The sequence below is a fragment of the Neoarius graeffei genome, chromosome 1 (assembly GCF_027579695.1).
Source record: "Neoarius graeffei isolate fNeoGra1 chromosome 1, fNeoGra1.pri, whole genome shotgun sequence".
Lineage (NCBI taxonomy): Eukaryota > Metazoa > Chordata > Actinopteri > Siluriformes > Ariidae > Neoarius > Neoarius graeffei.
This window is the reverse complement of record NC_083569.1, coordinates 122,155,065-122,179,748: the sequence shown is the minus strand read 5'-3', so window position 1 is coordinate 122,179,748 and position 24,684 is coordinate 122,155,065. Positions and strand designations below refer to the sequence as shown.

General features: G+C 43.9%; 1 protein-coding gene across 1 annotated transcript in view; it reads right to left on the bottom strand.

The window, feature by feature from the left end:
• Nucleotides 1-24,684, bottom strand: part of kiaa0232 (KIAA0232 ortholog) — a 34,898-nt gene that overhangs the window by 3,707 nt on the left and 6,507 nt on the right. Inside the window, exons 2-7 of the mRNA XM_060916105.1 lie at nucleotides 14,465-15,007; nucleotides 7,420-7,560; nucleotides 6,891-6,960; nucleotides 6,496-6,583; nucleotides 3,065-6,401; nucleotides 634-742 (exon numbers count right to left, since the gene is read on the bottom strand). Coding sequence (XP_060772088.1) covers nucleotides 634-742; nucleotides 3,065-6,401; nucleotides 6,496-6,583; nucleotides 6,891-6,960; nucleotides 7,420-7,560; nucleotides 14,465-14,689 — 3,970 coding nt within the window. The 5' untranslated portion in view covers nucleotides 14,690-15,007. The remainder of the gene's footprint in view (nucleotides 1-633; nucleotides 743-3,064; nucleotides 6,402-6,495; nucleotides 6,584-6,890; nucleotides 6,961-7,419; nucleotides 7,561-14,464; nucleotides 15,008-24,684) is intronic.

The window sequence follows — 24,684 nt, the reverse complement described above, 5'->3', positions numbered from 1 at the left end:
AAAAAGACGCATGGAAGGATCAAGAGTGACACTAAAGCATTCAAGTCAAACGACGAAATACGAGTCTTTATCAAAAGTATTGTTTTAAATGTACACTACCGTTCAAAAGTTTGGGGTCACCCAGACAATTTTGTGTTTTCCATGAAAAGTCACACTTTTATTTCCCACCATAAGTTGTAAAATGAATAGAAAATATAGTCAAGACATTTTTCTGGCCATTTTCACAAATGTGATGCTCCAGAAACTCAATCTGCTCAAAGGAAGGTCAGTTTTATAGCTTCTCTAAAGAGCTCAACTGTTTTCAGCTGTGCTAACATGATTGTACAAGGGTTTTCTAATCATCCATTAGCCTTCTGAGGCAATGAGCAAACACATTGCACCATTAGAACACTGGAGTGAGAGTTGCTGGAAATGGGCCTCTATACACCTATGGAGATATTGCACCAAAAACCACACATTTGCAGCTAGAATAGTCATTTACCACATTAGCAATGTATAGAGTGGATTTCTGATTAGTTTAAAGTGATCTTCATTGAAAAGAACAGTGCTTTTCTTTCAAAAATAAGCACATTTCAAAGTGACCCCAAACTTTTGAACAGTAGTGTACAAACCCAGGCCCTTTTGTTCTTTTACCTGTGCAGCGAGATCCTGAAAACATGGAGGAACAAAGCGTATTCTGCCACCAGGAATCCTCACGCTGGCTACTCGTCACACTCCGCTCCCCAAAACTCAACCGGGGAAACTGATGGGAAGAAGCAGAAAGGACGAAAGTACACAGGGCATTAGAGGATGCCAAGCAAACAGCATTAACATTAGAGGTAAGCATAAAGCAAATGCAGAACGGCACAAAGCAAACAGAAGAGTCTCTCAAATTCAAATTAGACTTCTACCAAATAACGTGCACAACTTGCCAACAGCCTGGTTACACAAATGAGGAGTTAAATCAAGTCATTATTCTAAACCAGGGCTTTTCAAAGTGTGGGGCGCAACGTGAGGAAACATAAACCAGAATAAGTTACTATTGCGGACATTTAGCGAAGTTCAGCTAGCCTTTACCAGAGACAAAATGGATCGATTTTTAGTACCTAAAGTTACAGTGAGTGAGGAGACAGAGTCTGGGCCAAGCAAAAAAAACAGAGCCTCCAGGATTTCGCGATGATGTGATTTGCAGCTTCAACCAATCCCCGTGAATTCAGGGCGGTGTTGCAATTATATCCAATCACCGCAACCTTCCCGCAAATTTGACCAATCGTTGGCGTCGTCTTGAGGTGACGTCGACAGACTACCTTCCGCCTTACGTCCGTGCGCGTAGTGTTGCCAGATTGGGCGGTTTTAAGTGCATTTTGGCGGGCTTTGAACATATTTTGGACTGGAAAACGTCAGCAGTATCTGGCAACATTGCATGATGTGCGAGTCAGTGTTTATGTAGGCTTAAATTCTCTTACTGAAAGTGTGTTATGTTTACAGTGAAGGACTGTGTGCACTTTTTTTTTTTTTAACTTAATACAAGAAATTAATGGATGCCAACATTTTTGCCAAAATGGTATTTTATTTTCCATTGTTTAGGCAGCTTCAGCATCATACTGTGAGATTCTGTTCAAATTGTTTTTTTTCCTTCTATGAAGCCTGAGCCATTTATTTTATTAGTTTATAATTATTGTTTAATTTAGTCTTCAGGAGAGACTGCCTGCACACAGTACTAGTATTAATAGTTATTTTTCTTACATGAAAGCTGAGGCGTTTATATTATATTTTAAGGTAACTTCATGTTGTGCTGTGAGGTTCTCTGCACTTTAACTTTTGAACCAACAGGTGCATTTGGATAAGTAAAGCCTATTTTTCTGCATTTTTGTAGTCCTGGTAATCTTTTATATTGGTAAAGTTGTTTATAGGACCATTTCTCAGTGTCTTTGTTTTTTTAAAATCAATAGTTTTTCAGTAATAACTTAATATTTAACACATCACTCAATTTTAATCACAAAAAGAGAAAATCGCAACAATTTCTCGCAACTTTCACTTCCTCCCGCAATGTAATCGCAACAAAAACCTAAAAACCACCGCAACTTTCATGGCAATTTTTTTGAAAAACCCCGCAACAGACATTTTAGCCCGCAACAATCACAAAAAAGGCCCGCGGAATCCTGAGGGGACTGGAAAAAGAAGGAAGTATGACCACGATTATTTAAAGTTTGGATTTTCATGGACTGGATCTGAAGATGCTCCACTGCCACAGTGTGTTGTCTGCCAAGAGGTGCTAGCTAACGATGCTATGAGATGTTTAAAATGTGTAAAACAAGATGTTTTAAAAAGAAAAGCACAGATGTTTAAAAAATGTGTAAAAAAAGATGTTTTAAAAATGTGTAAAAGAAAAAAAAAAAATGTGTACAACAACCTTTTTTTTTTTTTAAATACGAATGGAACATTAAGTATAGCAACAACAAAAAGTGTGTGTGTGTGTGTGTGTGTGGGGGGGGGGGGGGGCACTGTTGTTTATTTGCTCTCTGAGGGGGGGCTGACTCTCCCACACTTTGAAAACCCCTGTTCTAAACTATTACTTTTGGGTGGTAACTGCAGAGAAGTTCCTCTCGATATCAAAAAGATAGTCTGCATTAGTTATTTGATCGACACAAAAAACACACCTTATTTCACCCTAAAGACCTCACTAATTTGATTACACCCCCCCGGAACCTTGCACACAAAGCCAAACCGGCATTGTAACGGGTATGTGGTTTTTTTTGCTTCTTCGTCATGCCGAGCGTGCGACTGGAAATAAACGGCTTCAAGAATTTGTACTTTCAGATGCATTTGTTCAAACCTAGAGTACCAGTTAAACGTTTGGACACTCACTCATTACTATGGTACAGTACGTTTTGGTCTAAATGTAGCTCCGGCTGTAAACAGTCCAAAGGCTTTCAACAATGCTTTTGAATCCAGAATGACAATGACATTTTGGGAAATCAAGCACAAGATACAGCAACTCGCTGGGTATCTACATCTTAACGTTCATTATGAACGGCTCATTTTTTTTTTTTACTTCAAAACACAGCACAGCAGCATCTCTTACCTCATGCAAATCTTGAACCACATCGTACGAGTTCCCCAATTCCAGAAGCTGGCTTGCTCCAACACACCTACAAGACTCCCTTTCGCAGCAGGACTCCTCTTTCTGAAGCATGTCCACAGGCACCTCCACAAGAGAGCGGACAGCCAGCACTGCTTCTGCAGATTTTCCTGCAATTTCGCAGTCGAAGCAAATCTCCTGCTCGACGGTTGTCAGAGTTGTACCCCCACCTTCCTGGGAATCGAGTGAGGTCTGGGCACTCTTCTCCATGCCCGACTTCTTTAATCTAGGTAAAAATTTACCAGACTCCAGTTCAGACTTTCCATAGTAAGGGCCTTCGCACTCCGCGTCTTCCTCCAGAGGTTTGAGGTCTGCCTGCGGGTCGTCGAAGAGGTCGGTCTGATCAGGAATGGGAAGACTCATTTCCTCCTTTTCGGATTCTCCATCCGATACGCTACACCAGCCAGGAGAAAGCTCAGAGGCTGATATTGGCCGGAAGTGAGTCCTTGGGGATATGCGGATGGCCCGGTACTGGGTGCGGTTAATGCCATATAGCCTTGGACTGAATGGCTCGTTGTCAGAGTTTGAGCACAGTATGGACTTTGGCTTGAATCCTGGGCTGAATGAGGCTATATCTTCTGGTTCAAAGGAGCATTCCACATGCAGGACCTGGGAAAAAGGGTTATTGAGATCAAAGGATGAAAATGGGTAATCAAGTCCTTGCTGCTCTCCACAATAGCCTCCACAGGATCCAAGCAAATCTTCATGGAAGATAACAGAAAATCCCTTATTCAGTCCTTCCCCTGAGCCTTTGGTAGCCTGACTGTTCTGTCCGAAGGACACCAAAGGTCGCCACAGAGGCTTATGACCAGGAGCAAAACAACTGCCTGTATTCATGAACACATCAGTCCCTGCAATGGTTACCACATCAGATGAGGAAGCTGATGCACATTGCAACAGGTTCCCACAGGTGTTGATGGGTGGAACCACAGTCCATTCCTTGTCCCCACTTAAGGTCTTCAGTTCTCCGTACACTCCTCCAAGAATAAATGATGTATTGTCCCTCTCCGAATCAACATCCCAAGGCCTGGCAGGTGTTGCGTAGTCCCCACCATCCACCTTGGAGACTTTATTTTTGGCCAGGCCTTGGTCCTCCTTCTGACCCTCCCACAGGTGGTACTCTGAATGCTGTACAGCCTTCTTTTCAACGGGCTCCTTTGCATCACCATCAAGACAGCCACACTGATAGTTTGGTGTCTCCTCTGAAAACAAATCATCTACTTTCTCCACTTCAAGAGCCAATACACAATCTCGGTCTCCAATAGCCATCCAAATATCTTTTATTATTCCTGAGCTGTAATCATCATCATTTTGTTGGTTGGTGTCTTCTGGAAACAAAACAGCGTTATACTGTTTGCTCTCATCCTGCTCTAAGGCGATTCCACACACAGACTCCAGTTTCGATACCTTGTTGAAGGTCTGATTGGACACTATGCCTGCACTCATTTCATCTTGCTGGTCACTTGGGCTCTCCTGCAAGAAATCCAAAAATTCCTCCTCCAGGTATGACGTTGGAATAGGAGGAATTATGCAGCCAACTTCCTCACTGCCAAATTGAGAAGACTCGTCTGCTTGGCCAGCAACTTGCTCAATGTCTGAGCGCGTCTCCTCTGAATGGGACCATGGACTGCAGGTTCTCGTCGACAGGTTAGAGCAGTGTTCGTTCTCATCAAAGGCACTATTTTTGGTCCAAATTAGCAAGCGAGACTGTTTGTTTGCATGGGGATCTAGACAGCTACTTGAATCTATGTTTTCACGACTGGATGTAAGGGAGTCGCAGGAAAAGGGGAAAGCAGAGCTATCGCACTGCACTTCAAAGAGCGAGAAACAGGAGTTTAGGGCCGACGTGCTCCCACTGAAATCTCGGACAGGAGGCTCTCCAAAAGCGCAGGACAACTTGCTCATGTTAAATGGCGCACTGCCAAACAGCGGAGAGAGCCTAGCTGGAGAGTCACCTGCACAGCTTTCTCCTTCCAACTCCTCAGAACTAGATGATGAGCAGCACTCCCACATATGAGCAATGTTTTCCATGTCCTGCGTAAGAATCACGTCGTCTCCCGAAGCTCCCAAAGAATCCGCCTTTATTGCACTTTCCCCCTGCAGTTCAAAGCCATCTAAATCTACACAACACCCTGCCTCAATGTCTCTTGGCTCATTGCTCTTTTGCCGAATCATGTTTAAGATCCGACTTTCTTGTACTGCATCTGAGGCACTGGGATCCAATATGGATTGATATATATCAACTTCATAGAAGTGAGTGAGTTCAGACAGATGCTCATCATCTAAATCTTTACCATCCTCAGGAAGAGGGCAGCTTGAGGTCCCATTCAGTTCAGTGGCCTCCTCGTTTCCCTCACTGGACACTTCGACAAAGTGCCCATCCACGAAAGTACCTGCTGCAAGGTACGCCCTTTGAAACGAAGTGTTGGCGATGCAGATCCCCTGTACGTGCTCAGACAGACTGTCCACATCAATGGACGTAGCTAGGTCGTTGGGGGAATCTGGTTTGCTTCGATACTTTGTCTCCAGTTTACTCCAGCTGAACGGGACAAAATACTCCGATATGGGCTCGGTGTACCAAAGGGGTTCTTCCATATATTCCCTGTTATTGGCTTCACCTCCAGACTCTTTCAAGTCAACCCAGCTGGGATCTTTCCGGAGCTCCCTTAATGGCTTTTTGCCTTTTTTCGTGTAGTGCTGTTGGTGCTTCAGAGGGCCTTCGGAGGCACTGCAACTGCTACCTGTGTTTCTGCGCTCTTCTTTGTCAATAGCCTTAAGGGCCAGTTTGACTTGCCCATGGTTTCGCCCTTTTTTGTTTCTGCTGCCAACCTCACGAGACCTGTGTCTAATCCGAGCTCCTTTACAGGTCCTTGCGTCACACTGGTTACCACTAGAGCTTGAGCCACCCTCGCTGGAGCCAGAGGACCAGGACCGGGGCCGGTGCCCCAAATCAGACCGATGTCTGGCATGCCTTTTATTTTGAGAAATAACCTGGTCACTGCAAATCCCAGATGCACCCCCATGGTATCTGTTCTCTTTTTCTTTCTTGCTGCGTCGATGCTGAGCCTTCTCATTGGTAGTGACCAACGGATCAGGTGCTTTGTCCTTGCAGGCTTCACTCTCACTGGGGCAATCTTTTGGGGAGGAGGTGTCTGTGCTCGTTTGAGGGGCAGCAGATGAGGAGCTGGAATACGCACTTGCTTTAGCCTTGTTCCACACGGTCATAATCTCTTGGAGACAAACAGGTTTTTCTGATAGAGGTGGAAAGGCTTCGTAGTACCTTGAATTAACAAACAAACAAACAAAAAAAACTACTAAGTTTCTAGCCTTTACTTAAGACCTATTTTATATAAATTTGAGAAGTTGTTCCTTACATTTCCACCTGGTCTTTCGAAGAAGGTGATTCAGCCAATTCAGGAGATCGGGATTCATCGGACTTCTTAATGGTTTGTTTTTCTTTTTCTGCAAGACAATGAACCATGGCAGTCTTTTATCGATGCTTTTATCATCAATATATAGCTTTTGCCTTTTAAGGGACTGTTAAGCCATTCTTAAGACATAAGGAGAGAAAAAGAAAAGCAGAAAAATGAAAGAGCAAAAGAAGAGACATTTATATGCACATCAAATCAAAAACACTGGAAAAATTCTACACGTGTTACATCAAGAGCAGGAAAGAAAGATAGAAATAAATAAAAGCAAAAGAGGAAGAGGAAAAAAAAAAAGGAGAAAGTAGTATGCATGTGCTCAACAATTCAAAAGTGCAACAAACCTTTTTGTTTGTTCTGAATGTCCTTGAGCTTTGAGCAAAGCTCCTCAACCAAACTTTCGACTCCAGAGTTCTGACAGGTAGAAAGAGGGGGGAAGAAATAAAATAAATAAAAACCTCACAAAATATGAATTTGTACAATTGTTTGGAATAAAAAAAAAAAAAAAAATCCATTACTCAGTACTGGACAGAGATAATCATGGTATGTATGATTTAACAGTGTTCTTTAATAAATAAAATAATTTAACACAATAAATTGCTGTGGTAAAAACAGGAGCAACACTTCAGGACATGCAGTTATATGAAAATAGTTCACTTCAAGGTCGTAGCAATAACACTGCTTTAACAGCATAACCTGTGCGGCACATCCCTTTCATTATACAGGCATTTGCATCAAGTTCTCAGGTAAACAATGAGGATAGAGTATGTGCCGTCTCATACTAACGCAAGCTTGTGGTCAGGTTATGCCATCTGAACAAAACACACAGTAAACCACTTGCACACATGGTTCTTAAGCAACAGAGCCTCTTACTTCATCAGAAGCAGAACGCAGGCATTGCACAGCGGCCTGCTTCTTCATCTCCTCCAGACTCAGGTCCGTCCCTCCCTTCCTCTTGCTCCTCCCCCATTTTTTGCCAGCTCCCTTCTCCCAACCCAGGAAGATGTCGTTCTCCTGCGTAGGTATGATCAGACAACACATGCTGTCTTAAAGTTCAATCAGTTACCTGTGAACTTGTGTCCTGTCTGATTATACTCCTAGATAATGCAAAAGCAAACACCCCCCCCACACACACAAATCTGGAAGTCTGCAACAAATCATTCAAAGCATTTAGAGAAGTAGTTTCCCCACACAGCTGCCCAAATAAGAGGATTCCTTTCCCAGCACAAGCCTGATCTATATATATTTCCAGTTACCAAAAATGTCCCTCGCCTGAATCAGACTGAGCAACCGTTAATGACTCAGCAAGACAACCACCCGACGCACTACAACTAAACCAGGAACTAAAACTGACGAGCTGCGTCGACATTGTAAACCGACATTAGCAGGAAACAAGTCAAGGAAACAGGAGGAAAAAAAGCCACAGGAGAACCTTCACTTCCCTTTCTACAGAGGACAGCATTAAGTTTTGATCTCTGTAGAGACAAGAACATGCTATGCCATTTGGATTGCGGTAGAAACAGATCAAATTTCAAGTGGACGCAGATACAAAATAATCAAGTTGGCCACAGTGCTCAAAATTAACACTCATCTTGGGTTGGTACTTATTCTCCATAAATGTTGCCATTATTTGAAGTACAAACCTACGTGCAGCATCTTAACACTCCTTAGTATTCTTTCGATTTATTTATTAAGCGAGCGCTACATATATGCGTCCATTAACATCCACAGCCGACATGAACTAATAAACATCAGCGCGACATACAGGGGTTGTGTTTTTAACAGACTGTAGAAAACATGGACTCGATAATGTGCAGCCACTCCAGCTCTAGCACCCCTACTGGCTGGCGTACAATTTCACCCCACCCATCACCAAGTCACCTTTCTCGTCTAAACCGTCCTTCCATCTACAGTGTCCATTTTAAACAGTTCGTTTTCCCAATGCTGACATCTGCAAATTTTTTAAACTTCCCCCAGAAATTAGTTTTTAAGATGTTAAAACGTTATTCTGTCCCATCCAGAAGGCCACAGAGGCAAGTCTTTTCATCACAAATGCATGAACTCACCATATATAGGGAGAGAACCATAAAGGACTGCTACATTATGATTACAAAAAAAAAGTAGCTCAGTCCTGATTCCGGAGAAGGCTATTAGACTCGTGGACCATGCAGCACATCATTATGACTGGACCAAAGACTCTGGTAAGAGCAGAGGAAGAGGACTTTGAACAATAACCGGTACATAAACCTAAAAGGTCACTGGGAACCACTGCTCTCTGGACTTGGAATATTTACAGTTACCATTGTAAACATACCATACTGTTGTGGATGCCAATACTACAGCAGCGTTGGACCATCTGCAAACCACCATTAGCAAACAAGCGTGCCCACCCTGACAGGGTTTTTATAATAGCGGGCAACATCAACCAAGCAAATCTAAGACTGCCCTCCCAAAACTCTACCAACATGTGCAGAGCCCACAAGAGGAAAGAACACACTTGACCATGTTTATATCCATATTAAAGCATCAGTACAAAGCATTACCTCTCCCTCATCTGGGCCAATCTGACTACATCCAACCACAGCACACAGACCATAACACATGCATGGTTTTTCCCCCCAACAACCAACCATGGATAACCAAAGATGTCCAACTCCTGCTCAAAGAACACAACATGGCTTTCTGTTCAGGCAACATAGAGCTGTACAATGCAGCCAGGTCTAACCTGAAGAGGGGCATTAGCAATGCCAAAGCAGTGGGGAGCACTTTGACAACTCAAACCCCTGTTGTGCATAGCAAGGTAGGACATCAATTATAAAGACAACACCAGCCCAACCACTAGAAGCAGTGCTTCACAGCTTGAGCAGCTTAAATCATTTCTTCGGCTGCCATGAGGTGAAAACAGGGATTCCTACCCACTGCCCAGTTCCCAACAGCAGACCCCTCATTGTTCAGATTGCTGGTGGCACACTGATACTCCAGAACACCAAAAGCAGCAGGTCTAAATGGAGTTCCAGGACAGGTTCTCAGAGACTGTGCTGCGGCGTTCGTTTGAGTTTTCACAAAAATTTTAAATTCATCCCTGGCACAGTACACTGTCCCCACATGCCCAACACCTTCCCATATTGTGCCAGTCCTGAAGCAGACAGCCATAATCTGCATTAAACACCAATAATCTTGAGGTGTCTGGAGAGACTGGTCCTTAAGCACATCAAGTCTGCTCTCCTACCCACCCTGGATCCATACCAATATGCCTACAGAACAAACAGATCAACACCATTGCCTCTGCCCTCCACCTAGAAAAAGGGGAACTTTTGGCTGTTTGTTGACCACATCTCTGCATTTAACACCATAACTTGGAGATCAGTCTGCAGGGCATCTGACCTGGGTTTCAAACACAGCATCTGACGCACCTTGCCCATCAGCACAGGGGCTCCACAAAGCTGCGTGCTGAACCCCCTCCTCTACCCCCTGTAGACCTAGGGCCCTGTTCACACCTTGTATTAACATGTGTCCTGGGTGATCAGGTCACAGGTGGTTAGCTCCAAGTACATCTGTTCACACATGGCATAAGAATCCGTCTCCACATGTCAAGCGACCATTTGTGATCCAATGTCACTTCCCCACTCCATATGCAAATAAACACGTACATGATTTCCATTTGCATAGACCAACAGGTGTTTTTAAACTGACTGGAGGCGGCAATGCACTTCCTGTGCCTGGTCTGTCGGAACAAATCAAAACAGTGTTTTCCAGGCAAACCAAATTGCCAAAGATTTGATACACTTGTAATATCTATCGGCTTCCCAGACATTACAGACAAAGCCAGCTGACATGATTTGAGCAAAAAAAAAAATATATATATCCATTGTACCTGCTGCACTTTAAAATGACATTGATTCACAAAGGAGTTTATATTTCCACTTACACAGGAGGTCAGTTGAGTAGGCAGTCTAACATAACCCAGAAGACATTCGCTAAAATCATGTGGCTATACGCAGCCCAGAGCACCTCCCAATGTTGTCTGAGCAAATCGATGCCAATCTGACCCCACTCACACCCGTACTCAAAGCTCCCCACCTGTGACCTGATCACAGAGATGAAAGTGGAGCAAATTAAAAAAATCCCAAACTTCTGAAAGTCAAACTAAGATGGGGGGGGCAACGTCCCCTGAGAAAATTAATAACATAACACGCAAACCCCTGCATTCTAGTACTTATTTTCACTAAAACAAGTTATAACTTAAGCCTTTTTCCTTTCCTGTACATTAATGATTAACATGTCAAAAAAAATAAATTTAATTCCCATAGTTAATGAGTAATTTTCAGGAGTGCATTTAGAAAACGCGCCAATTTTCCTGCTACACAGTTCATTGCTTTGAAAAATATCAGACAGTTGAAGGTAAACTCAGCGAAATCCCAAAACAGTCCTGTTAAAAAATAAAGGTCTGTTCGAGTTTCTAAAGCTTTCAGGTTTCAATGTTGGGGACGTTGAGCCTCGTTTATCTATCTTTTAGTAGAGTTGTGCATTTGCATAAGCTAACGTGAACTAAAAATTTCCAATTCAGATTTATGCGAGTTGAAGCCAATTGTTTACATTAGTTCGTATTGTCTGTAAATTTAAAACACGCCAATGAATACCAAATTTCTCATGTAAATCAGGGGCGTAGCTAGGATTTTTCAAGGTGCGAGTATGTCACACATTGACTGACAGCCTGAGTACATTATATAACAAAAAATAAATTACCATTGCTAGTTTTAGTTAGCTTAGAAACCGGCTCTTCCATTATTGCAGTTTCTTCCACGTTTTCTTGATGTGTTCTAGAAAACGGCACACCAAAACTGAGCTTCGAAACCACAAAATGCAACTTTGATGGAAAGAAATATATAATAAATTGCTTACCTCTCTTCACGTCGAAAGAAGGAGCGCCGTTAACAAAGAACACCTGTCTTTAGGTCAATGAACTATGCTTGGGCTATTTAAGGACTGCGCCTATGCAAGGACGATGCGAAGTATTGCGCCGTGTCTAGGAGCGCGAAAAATCCGAAATTTCTCCATTCGGGAAACCAGAGATTTTCAAGAGTTTTATCAAATATCCGGATAAATCCGGAAGACTTTCAGCTATAATGATCACCCAGATGTGAACAGGGCCTTCCACTGTAGACCAACCCACAATCACTAAATCTGCAGATGACAACAGTGATGGGGCTGATCACCCAGTGAGCGCTTACAAGGAGGAGGTACACATTTCAGAAGGCTCTTACGTGGTCAACCATCATCAACTCTAGTTATGAAGGCGTAACCGCTACTTTCCTTTCAAAGGACACTTAGGAAAGTCAACCTGCCACAACAGCTGCTTGTGTCCTTCAACTGCTGCTCCATTGAGAACGTCCTGACACAGCGTCCTATAGATAGTTTTCACATGACGTCACAGAGTCGGGGATTCCCTGGTGGCGGCCATCTTGGAGGGCAAGCTTACCGTACGGGTCACTGGGCACACATTGTAGCGCGCAAGTTACATTCATTTATATATTACTTACATTTATTTAAAGCTAGCAATGGTGCACACCTGTTGTATTCACGGCTGTCGTAATAGGTCAGATGATGAAGTCAAGCGGAGCTTTTATGGAATTCCCACTGTACGGGAGCATGAAGGCGAGCAAACAAACTCAGCATACAAAGGAGAAATCTATGGCTTGCGAGAATCAACCGCAAGGATTATCAGCCTTCCAAACACAGCAAAGTCTGCTCCGATCATTTTATAAGTGGTAAGTTGTTTAAGTAAACAATCAATTGTGTTTAAGTTTGTTTTTGGAAACCAAAATATCATGTGAACAATCTCTGGAGAATGCCTAATTGGAACCGCTGAGTGTACGTTTACATTGTAAATGTACAGTTAATATCGCTCGTTTGTCATGTTTCTATTTGAAACTTGTCACTTCACTCACGCAAGGGTCATTTCTGAAAAACATTTTAGGTCTATTCTGTAATCCTGAGCGGTGTGCAGGACTGCGCAAATGTGCGCAGCTTCCCGATTTAAACTGTTTTTTTCTCATCCTTATACTTCCTGTTTCATGGACTGTAACGGATTTGCTTATTTAGTAATTTTAATACAGAATTTACTTTGAAATTATAATCAGACACTCCAACGCCCCCCCTTAAAAAAAAAAAAAAATCGGATCTGCGCGATTCAGGCGGCATCCGCCAAAAGGCGTGCTGTGAATATATAAAGTTGTATATATCAGACAGCCTTTAAAAGTTTGATGAAGTCAGTTTCAGGCTTTGGGAGTTTCAGGCTTTGGCAGCCCTGCATAGTCACTTGAAAATGCATCTTTGTCCACTTCGTAGGGGTCAATTCCCCCAATCAAGGCCAGTTTGGCTGCATACCGTTGTCGTGAGATGTCGTCTAATGTATCTATATACTTCCGTTTGCTTGATTTTGCCGACATTGATCTTTATTTTAGAAAACTGACTATATAACTTCATAAATTCGTCCGAGATAACGTAGCCGGTAGTGGCGATGGTCCGTTTTGTTTGCCCTCCAAGATGGCGGCTGGGGGGCGTTCCCCAGAATGCCATGATGTCAGTGAAAACTATCTATTGTGGTATGGAAACAGTTCTACAGCTACGAGAAAGGCTTTGCAGAGAGAGTCAGTCAACATAGCCCAGGAGATCACCAACACACATCTTCCTGCTCTGGAAGACACAGACAGCTCCTGTTGCTTGCAGAAAGAATCATGTCTCTTCAAAGGCCCATCTCACCCCACACATCACTCGACTGTCCTTTTGCAAGATTAAGGAGTTTCTACCACAGAGCTATCACCACACTGAGGCCAAGTTTACATTAGACCGTATCTGTCTCGTTTTCTTCACGGATGCACTGTCCGTTTACATTAAAACGCCTGGAAACGGGAATCCGCCAGGGTCCACGTATTCAATCCAGATCATGTCTGGTCCGGTGCTGTGTAAACATTGAGAATACGCGGATACGCTGTGCTGAGCTCTAGCTGGCGTCGTCATTGGACAACGTCACTGTGACATCCACCTTCCTGATTTGCTGGCGTTGGTCATGTGACGCGACTGCTGAAAAACGGCGTGGACTTCCGCCTTGTATCACCTTTCATTAAAGAGTATAAAAGTATGAAAATACTGCAAATACTGATGCAAATACTGCCCATTGTGTAGTTATGATTGACTTTAGGCTTGCCATCCTTCCACTTGCAAGTGGTAAGTGACGCGCATGCCCGACATGCACTGAGATCTCACACACAGCGGCTCAGTCCCGAATCACTGCTCGTGTGCTTCACTCGCGTGCTCTGTGAGCTGCACAGGGCCGGAGTGCGCACCCTCCAGAGGGCACTCGCTGTTCAGGGCGGAGTGATTTAGAGCGCAGGATGCCTGCGTAGCCGAGCGTATCCGTGTACTGGCGTTGCTGTGTGCATGCGAATCGTTTTAAAAACGTTAATCTGATGATCCGCTGATACGGTCTAATGTAAACCCCACCTGAACCTCTTCATTGAATGTGCAATTACTACCCCTGTACAATACCCCATTATCTTTTGCTCTAGATTCAGGAACTATTTCTCAAAATTCCCATGGAATGAGTACAAGTGGGTTTTGTACTTAGTTGTATATTCTTCTTACCCTCTTTTTTTTTTTTTTTTTTTAAAGAGTCCTTGTATATTTTATTATTTATTAGAGCTCCACTCAGGTACTGCACCCGAATTATGCTGTATACACCAGTACAATGACAAAGAAATAAACTACTATATTCTTTCTTGACAAAACTTTAGCATACTTTAAGATCTGAGATTTGCCATCCTTTGTTGATCTATGATTTAAAAAAAAAAAAAAAAAAACGTTATGAAAGATTAGGATAGACTCAATAGATAGAGAGAAAAGAAAACAAAACCCATACCTGGTCCTGCAGATCATAGTCATAGCTGTCATGCAGCAGGAGGCTGAGGACGTATCGGGTGTAGATCATGGCGTCTATGCCACATTTCTCCAGCTCCTGACCCAGCCAGCTTTGCACTGGGCCCAGGGACTGCAGTAGGGACATATCGGACGGGGAAAGAGAGCCCAGCAACGACACACTCTCAGGAGGGACAGCACCGGACGAATCTCCACTTACAGGACGCATGGGACTGAAGGGTCTTATGTAGGAGCCATGTTCAAATGCGGGGACATTGTCCCGGTTTGTCTTCAAGAGGCTGACGAAGGATGGACTCAATAGGAAGAGAAGGAATCAAGACTAAGGGGTTCACTCCGGTGGGATGGACGAGGGGAGGTCTACATGTGGTGTCATGTAGATTTGTACTTTTATTTGGCAAGGAGAGGTGCTCTAATCTTCAGGCATGGCTCAGAGAGGCAAGTACAGGCAGCTTATAGGAGAACACACACCGTACCCAGTTTGCAAGCCGAGATCTTCATGGTGGGTGACTGACAGCTCCGGAATCACCTGAAACAATAAAAAGGTAGACTACTTATTTTTCAAAGATTTTTTTCACGAATTTTTGGCCAATTCCCACCCACCAGTTCGGTCTCCCTGATCATACCACAGACACCAATTTGGGAAGGTGAAGGCTGCCACATGCTTCCTCTGAGACACATGAAGCCAACCAACTACGTTTTCTCAGCCTGCTAGGGACGTGTACAGGCCCAAGAATACTTCAGCAGACAGTCCACACACTATGCACGTACAAATATGTATACTGCATGCTCAGGTTTACACACGTGCATTCAACACGCACAAGTCCACCTGGAGACTATGCTAACTGTGACGCACATGGGTGAAACTGAGTATATAGTGCATCTCTGAACGCAATGTTCTACATACTAGCAGAAAGTTTAGTTTACTTTGGAGACACCCATGCACACATCTGCGCCCTTTACGCAATTGGAAGAAAGAGCTCACAGATGCCCACAATTGGCTAGTTTCGCTGCGTTTCACTGGAGAGAGCATGCCACAAATCACGGCCATGAAACTGCAATCTCCAGACAAACACTCCCCCCGCACCATTAACGAGCCCAAAAGTTTCTTCATCTTGGTTATCTAAAGATGGTCAAGTTTAAATTAGAAAAATTATCCATCTCCGTGCCTCAACCATGACTAAAATATTAAGAGGAAAGGTCAGAATCCTGTTTGTTTCTGAGAGAATGGGGTAACTGATGAGCTCCGTTTCCCCTTTAAACTTTCTGCCTTTGTTGCGATGGTCAAGATCTGCATCTCAAATCAAAAACCTTCATCCTACATTCAAAAATATTTACTAAATACAGAAAGCAGCACAGGCGGCACGGTGGTGTAGTGGTTAGCGCTGTCGCCTCACAGCAAGAAGGTCCTGGGTTCGAGCCCCGGGGCCGGCGAGGGCCTTTCTGTGTGGAGTTTGCATGTTCTCCCCGTGTCCGCGTGGGTTTCCTCCGGGTGCTCCGGTTTCCCCCACAGTCCAAAGACATGCAGGTTAAGTTAACTGGTGACTCTAAATTGAGCGTAGGTGTGAATGTGAATGGTTGTGTGTGTCTATGTGTCAGCCCTGTGATGACCTGGCGACTTGTCCAGGGTGTACCCCGCCTTTCGCCCGTAGTCAGCTGGGATAGGCTCCAGCTCGCCTGCGACCCTGTAGAACAGGATAAAGCGGCTAGAGAGAATGAGATGAGAAAGCAGCACTGAACACAGAGCTTTCTAAAATTCAAACCTGAACTGTAACAGGAAAACCTGCTCATGCTAGTATTCGATAATGATCTGAAATTGTACCCAAGTACGCAATTTGAGACACGATGAGCGTGTCCCCAACTGTGGAAACAATCACATGGGGCTACACTGCCTCCACTATGTACATTGGAACTGCACCACACGGACACGTCATGCTCATTTCTGAGGACATTTACAAGAATACATCAGCTTTAACTATGGGGCACTGCAGATCCTGGGAGGCGGAGCTTTGTGGACATGGGCGGGGAATGGGAGAGATTGCTCAAGGAGTAAGGAAAATTATTCGAACGTTCTTTTTTGAGAGTAATTTTAGCCAATGAACCTTTAATAAGTGGATACGTCATACCTTTAAAAATATTTAAGGAAATGGACAGTTAGCTTTTAGTGTTAAAAAAAAAAAAAAAGCCCTCCATCATTGACCTTTCTTGGTAATGGATACATTTTAAAATTGGTACAAAAGGAAAAGCGCAGTTTAGTACCCATTTTGGTTCCCCTGTTGGGAGTCAAGATGACTCAACATTATAAAACAATTACATCAGGAAGCCGAGGTGAAAAACAGATCTTACACCATTGTGATGAATCTCCAGAGTGAAAGATCAGTCTACAAGCTGTGGTAATGAACTCCTGTGTTCTGGTCAGTGGACCTTGACCTTTTCCAACTCCTTCACACAAACCCACAGAATGATTCATGAATTAGGTCATGCTCATTCACAGCTCGGCATGCTGATCAACTTGACCTCAATTCACATCCCAGATCTCATCGGTGTGTGTGTGTGTGAGAGAGAGATCCATGTCTCTTTACTCTTCAAAACATTGTTGGAGGTCATCGAGTTAACCGACAGCCAGCACAAATCCCCTATTCGGACGGGATTAGTTCTCCAAACGCACGTGTCGGAGGACATCTGTAGAAATTCAGCTGGATTAACGTGGGACAAATGGTACTAATCACAGAGCTCAGTAGACTAAACACCCACTGGTACCCCAACACACTGACTGATCTGAGCTTTATTAGAAGTGCTTGATGTCGGGGTTGTGGCCACGCTTGATCACTGGTAGAAGTGTTCATGATTTGCAAAACAGGCAAAGGTTCGAACGGTTTCAAAACATACAAGTTCATCCGAGGAGGTCGTTCTCAGCAAATAAACGTGGACTCAGGGAAGTGTCTCCCGACAGGATTTATCCCAGAAAATACACCCAAGTGTTTGGTTTTATAGTGAAGCTCCCTAGAGAAGAGAATATGGTAATGCATGAACCTGGTTTTTGATGGCTTTTGCAACTGTACGACGTCCATGCGAACGTGTGCCACCACAGCAACCTGACTAATGCCCCTTTTCCACCAAAGCAGTTCCAGGGCTGGTTCGGGGCCAGTGCTTAGTTTGGAACCGGGTTTTCTGTTTCCACTGACAAAGAACTGGCTCTGGGGCCAGAAAAACCGGTTCCAGGCTAGCACCAACTCTCTGCTGGGCCAGAGGAAAGAACCGCTTACGTCAGCGGGGGGGGCGGAGTTGTTAAGACCAACAACAAGACCGCGAAAGATCGCCATTTTTAGGCGACGAGAAGCAGCAGCTGTACAAACGCGAAGTCAGCCATTATTATTATTGTTGTTGCTGCTTCTTCAGTGTTGTTTTAGCGACGTAACTGACGTATACAGCGACGTAATGACGTGGCACCGCAAGCTATGGAAAAGCAAACTGGTTCTCAGCTGGCTCGCAAGTTGAACGAGTTGTGAACCAGCACCGGCCCCGAACCAGCCCTGGAACTGATTTGGTAGAAAAGGGGTACAAGTGCAAGGCAACGTCTCAAACACGACCACCAGAGAATGAAATTTGTACCTTTATTTACACAAAGATAGATGGGTTTTTAATGCAGCACTTATTTTTAATTTGCTTTTTAGAAAAAAAAATGGGATTATTTACTAACACATTTTACACTCATCAGGAGCTCCGCTTTTAGGAAGTGTGCATTATATGCATCTCTTCTTTCAATGATTCAAGCAGATAATTAGTTTTTCTGAAAGCCTCTTTTTTATTGTTATCATCAATCAATCCTTAGGTTCTGGGTTCAAACCTCACAGCCAATGGGGCCTTTGTGTGTGTGTGGAGTTTGCATGTTTTCCCTGTATCTGCATGGATTTCCCTTGGCGAGAAGCAGCTTTGGGACCAAAAGGTTGCTGGTTCGATTCCCTGGACCAGCAGGAATGGCTAAAGTGCCTTTGAGCAAAGCACCCAACCCCCTACTGCTCCCGAGGCTGCTCTGGGTATGTTGTACCGCTACTAAATGCTGGTAGCGTAACAAAGTTTCCTCCGGGTGCTCCAGTTTCCCCCTGTAGATTAGATTAAAAAATAAAATACCCAGCCACCAGGGTTGTACAAGCCAGTGCATACTGAGTGCCAGGTATCCCAAGTCCAGATAGATTGGGGAGGGCTGCGTCAGGAAGGGCATCTGGTGTAAAACCTACGCCAAATCAAATACGCGGAACAGATCTGCTGTGGCAACCCCAAACAGGAGTAGCCAGGAAGAAGCAGCAGCTCGTTATCAAGCCTTAACATTAACCAAGTGATCGTTTTGCTCTCTGTGGTTGTTAATTTAGGGCGTATTCACACCTACGTTGTTTGGTCTGGACCAAACGACCCAAATTTCCCTTGGTCCGGACCTTTTGGGTTGGTCTGAATACAAACCACCGAACTCTGGTCCGGACCAAACAAGCGGACCGAGACCGAGCTGCAAGGTCAGACTCGGTCCGGACCAAAGGAACCCTGGTGCGGATCTTTTGGAGGTGTGAAAGCAGACTGGACCTAATCTGACAGTTTTGCTTTTTTGTACCTCGGGAGCTTCCGTCGTTTGTAGAGCATTATGGGAAACAGAGTCTTGACACTCCATCGCAAAGCGCAAACACTGTTTCGGTTGTCAAAGGAACCTTACAACAGTCGTTCAGTCATTCAGACCAGTGGTAGGCTAGACTACAGAGTACAAAAAATGAGTAGGGGGCAAACGTGGGCCGAGGAAGAAACGCGTACCCTTGTGGATATATGGGCAGATGTCCACATATCTGAGCTTTTGGAGAGAACACACAAAAATGCCAACATGTTTGCTGTATTCAGTGAGAAAATGAAGGAGAAGGGGTTCACGCGCTCCCCAGAACAATGTCGGCTAAAAGTGAAGAAACTCCGTCAGACCTACATTAAAATCAGGGACATTCTTTCAAAAAGTGGTGGTACTAGCGACGCAAAAAAGAAATTCATCTATTATGATGGATAAGGTGAATATCCCGACACATACCTCCTCCGTCTTGCGTGAAGAGCCAGAACTGTCACAACATGATGTGCGCTCATCAGCGCTATCCTCCGTAGCCGCCTTGCCCTTTGAAGTCGTCGTTGATAAATTACTTGTACAACAGCATAGTAATCGCACAATTGTGAAAACAGTAAAAACTGGAAAAAAAACATATAGCTTTGATGACATTAAAAAGAATAACAGCACGGAAAGCCTCCATGACTACTTTTGAACTTAACGCTTTGTGCGCGTGTCGTCGCTGACCAATAGCTGAACGACCTCAGGGCGCGTGGCTTTGTTGACAGATTTTGGTCCGCTTACTAAAATGTACAGTGTGAAAGCGAACCGCACCAAAATGAAAAAATAAAAACATTTGGTTCGGACCAAAGCAAGTGAACTATCGAACTATCCTGGTCTGAATACACCTTTAGACCAACTCCTCTGCAGTAAAAGCATTCGATATAAATCTTTTTGAAACGATACATTAATGGCAGCCGAGAGGATTAAGGTTACTGGAGTACGCTGACCTGAAAAGTTTCAAAGAAAACCAGTTCACCTCAGTTTGCTGAACCTGAATACACCTCAGGCCACGCGACCACAACACGTCTGTAGAAACTCAGGAACTTCCTTCCAACCTCTCAGAAGTGCTGCTTCTCCAACACACCGCCTGTTACCTTATTGTTCTACATTTTAACCCTGGTTTTGTGTTGGAGGCGACAGAAAAGAGAACCTGGAGTGTCTTTTCCGACATGTCGGGTTAGACGGGAGATACAGGAGTTGTATCGACTGCACCTTTTACAGAACGCAAAAATACAGAGGAGTAACCTTTCCAGGCACGTGTAAAAATTCCACACATACTCCAGGAATAATTATGAGACAATACATTGCACACCTTGTGTAAAACTAACCCTGTCTGATCAGGGCGGTAGTTCGCGTCATCCTAACCAACCGGTCAAACATTCCATAATGATCGGGAGAATGAAAGAAAGAAAAAAAAAAAAAAAAAACTCTTTACTTCTCTTTCTTTCTAATTAGTGAAAAGTTAGTTAGTTAAATGTTACAAGTTCATCCATGGACCAAAACCCAGATCTAGAACTGATCCCAGACCGAGCGAACAGAAGAAGAAACCTTTGTTACAGGCACACTTCAAGCACAGTGAAATTCATCCTCTGCATTTAAAATGCACATCACGGGTAAATTCAGGAGCAAGATCAATGTAATTCTATTTTATATTAAACTTTGGTCAAGTATCTGTAACATTCTGCATTCTCTGCAATTTTTTTTTTACTTTGCACAACACCAGAAAAATTCAGTTGAAATCGAGCCATTTGAGGCGAATTGGTCCACCTCTGAAAAAAACTCGGCATTTGGATTTCCCGGGAAACATTGATTTTCGTGACGTCGCGTGCGGGACGCCTCCCTCTGAATCCTACGTCAGCGCTGGTTTGTTTATGAGAAAACGACCTGGTGGTTTTCTGCAAATTTCTTCAACATTATCGCATAATTATTAAAATGGTTAACATGTATCGTAGGCGGGTGGAGCAACACCAATCTTGATGGGATTAGTACTCATCGTTTCCCAAAAGACCAGACACTCACTACGTTTACATGCACATAGAGAGAATCAAATTTCTGCCGTTGCTCGACTGAAATCGAAGTTCAAAATGCCATGTATACACCTTAATTCGGCTGAAATTGAACCGAACTTGATTTCTCAGAATCGAGCTACACGACCTAGTTTATGCGATTTCTGCCGAGCTATTTTGCGCATATATACCCTATCGAGCTAGTTGTCGAGCTACTTCCGGAAGTGACGAGTGACGAGACCACAAGCGGGAAACACAACAGCCTCGGTCAGCATGACAACGAATCATGACAACGGCATGAATCTTTTCTTTTTGTGGCATTGTTTGCACTGTTAAAATGTAGCTCACTTACTGTATCACCAAATACATCTGTACAGCTGTTGCATAGCTGTGAATTGTGTACATAAACAAGTCATTGTATTTGTGTGTGTGTGTGTGTGTGTGTGTAAAATATATAATGTCCAACATCTGAAGAATGTCAATAAAAACAAAACAACTGAACTTTGTGTTTATTAAGACACAAGTTAAATTGTAAGCAAAAAAAATATATATATATTTTTTGTAAGCAAAAAATGGACTTTAGAAAAATATACAATTGTGCAAAATAAGTTGTCTTACAAAACAGTGGTCTGCACCGGACAGTTTGTAGCCATAGTCTGTTAGAGCAAGCCTAACAGCTTGAACACGGAACCTAGTGTTGCCAGATTGGGTGTTTTAAGTGCATTTTAGTGGATTTGAACATGTTTTGGGCTGGAAAACGTCAGCAGTATCTGGCAACACTATAGCTCTTCTTCATGACGACAACCGGAAGTGTACCAACACGATGGGGCGTGTAGCGCCACGTGTGGCTCGGGTGCACAATAGCCCGATTTCACTTGTGCATGTAGGATTGGATTTCTCTGGCACCCCTGCTGGGACCCTTTGCTCGATTACCAACAGCAGCTCGATTTGGACGTGCATGTAAACGTAGTCACTGAGAGAGAAATGGGAGCGCTTGGTCTACACAGGCTGTGCACTGAAACCGTGCAAAGCTCTCGCAGCCTGCTGGCGCTTCCGCAGGTGACGTCACGAATCTGGCTCCAGACTCCCTTGGGATTTTTCCAGACGCGTATTATTTTATTTTGCTGTAGACAGATGGCCTTGTGCAAAATTACCCTTCTGGATGAGTGTGTAAAGGGACATACTTTCATATAAAAAAAAAATAAATAAATTGGTCTGCACTTTAACCCATCTGAAGCAGTGAAGACATGCACAGAGCAGTGGGCAGCCACACTAGAGCACCCAGGGAGCAGTCAGGGGTTAAGTACCTTGCTCAAGGCCACCCCACGTTAACCTGTCGGGGAAACCCATGCAGACACGGGGAGAACATGCAAACTCCACACATACCCCTTTTCCACCAAATCAGTTCCAGTGCTGGTGCACAACTCGTTCAACTTGCGAAGCAGCTGAGAACCAGTTTGCTTTTCCATAGCTCGGGGTGCTAAGGGGAGCCACGTCATTACGTCACTGTATATGTCAGTTACGTCGCCGCGTTTGCATAAACCTTGGCGCGAACATCGAAGCAACAACACGGAGAAGAAGCAGCAGCAGCACCAACAACAATAATGGATGACTGCTGCTTTACTGCAGCCATGATCTCTCATCGCTTAGGCCAAACAAAATAATGTGCTTGTTTCCTGTTTCTTCAAAATAGGGTAGGTAAAAAAAAAAAAAAGTGTTTATCCCAAAAGTTTACGACAAATTTTCTAGGGTAGGTAGGAAAAAGTGAGAAGTTTCCTTTGAAAACTTTTTTTTGCAAAATACTCGTTTGCAACTGATCCCAGAATGTCAGACCTGTGCGATTTGTTGTAGGAAACAATGCTGTAGTTACTCTATAGTTCATTTGGAAATATTTTTAATTGTTGTGAATATCTTTTGCATTGCAATAGGCTGATTTGACAAGCAAACATTTCTGTCCACTGTGTCGCTTTTTGTTCCGAGGCGAACCTCCATTTTATAGGCACCCGGAAGAATCGATGAAATATACTGCGCATGTGCAAGCAGTCATTTACATCCGACCCTTCGAGGCATGAACACAAGGGTGGCCAGTTTTTCTACTTACAAATCTAAGATAATCATCATTGTAACACTAGCAAGAATACGCAGCTATGTATTCGATTGCATCTAACGGTGACCCCTGTCTAGAAATGCCTACGAAATTTGGCTTTGCTGCGACCTTCGGTGTCCGAGTTATAAACGTTTAAAGGTGGGCCGGAGCCATGGATCAAATCAAAACTTAAGTCGCTGAGCAGCGTTTGCACGGTGGCGAATGACTGGCCGAGGCACCATCCTACCAGGCCGTGCCCGTGCTGGTTTGAAAGGGCTGGGGTAGAGGGAGGTGCGCGTTGGTTGTCAATTTACTCCTGACGGGCCTCGAGTCTTTCAGCAAATACCGAGTGGTTTATATGACATGCCCTAGCGGTTCTCGTTTGACTCGCCAGGTGGCTGCCAAGCAGGTAGGGTCGGGCACGAGAAATAGTTTGTTTATCATGGTCATAAACAGTTGAAGGGTCGCAGTGTTTTTACAGGGTCGGTCGGGTAACCGGAAACACATTTTGTTTGGCCTTATTTAAAAATGGCACCCTCTTGCGGTCTTGCTATTGTTGTTGGTCTTAACAACTCCGCCCCACTGACGTAAGCAGTTCTTTCCTCCGGCCCAGCAAAGAGCTGGTGCTACCCTGGAACCGGTTTTTCTGGCCCAGAGCCAGTTCTTTGTCAGTGGAAACAGAAAACCCGGTTCCAAACTAAGCACTGGCCCTGAACCAGCCCTGGAACTGCTTTGGTGGAAAAGGGCTAACTGTGAAACCTTCTTGCTGTGAGGCAACCATGCTAAACACTACATCACCATGCCACCCCACCATTATGATGGCTAGAAAATGCAAAAACAATCAGAATTTTTTTTTTTACTTTATTTGAAAAAAAATAATATTCAACATCAAACAAAAACATGTTATACCTTCAGGTCAGAAAAATGCCTTTATTCCCCCATTTTCATGCAAGTCAGTAAAGGGTTGTTTTACAATCAGGGTACAAACTGTGTCACAGGGGTCCAAAATTCAAATTGAGTCAAACTGGTTCTTGTACCAGTTTTTAAGTGAAGGACAAGTTAAAGAACAGATTTCAGGTAATTTTTTGACACGTGTATGGTAGTTTTGTGTAATCTGCTATAAGATAGGAGAAACGAATGAAGGATTTTCCACTAGGAGACCAACTGGTCTGGGCAATACAATCACAGGCCCCAGAGTCCATGCGGCTGCACCGCTGCAGCATATTCTGTGACGCAAAGTGGTCCACCAGTCACCATACAGACAAACACACTACAGTGACTACACAGCTATCAAGAGCAATTACCAAGCACAAATGCTATGTCAAAAGATGCTCAAAGAGGCTGTCCACATGGCAACGGATTCAGGTGAACCTGATAAAATTGTTTATCATTTCGGCCTGGCGTCCACACGGCACCGGCGTTTTGGGTGCCCCAAAACGATATTTTTTGAGAACGGGTTCCAGAGTGGAAAAATCTGGCAA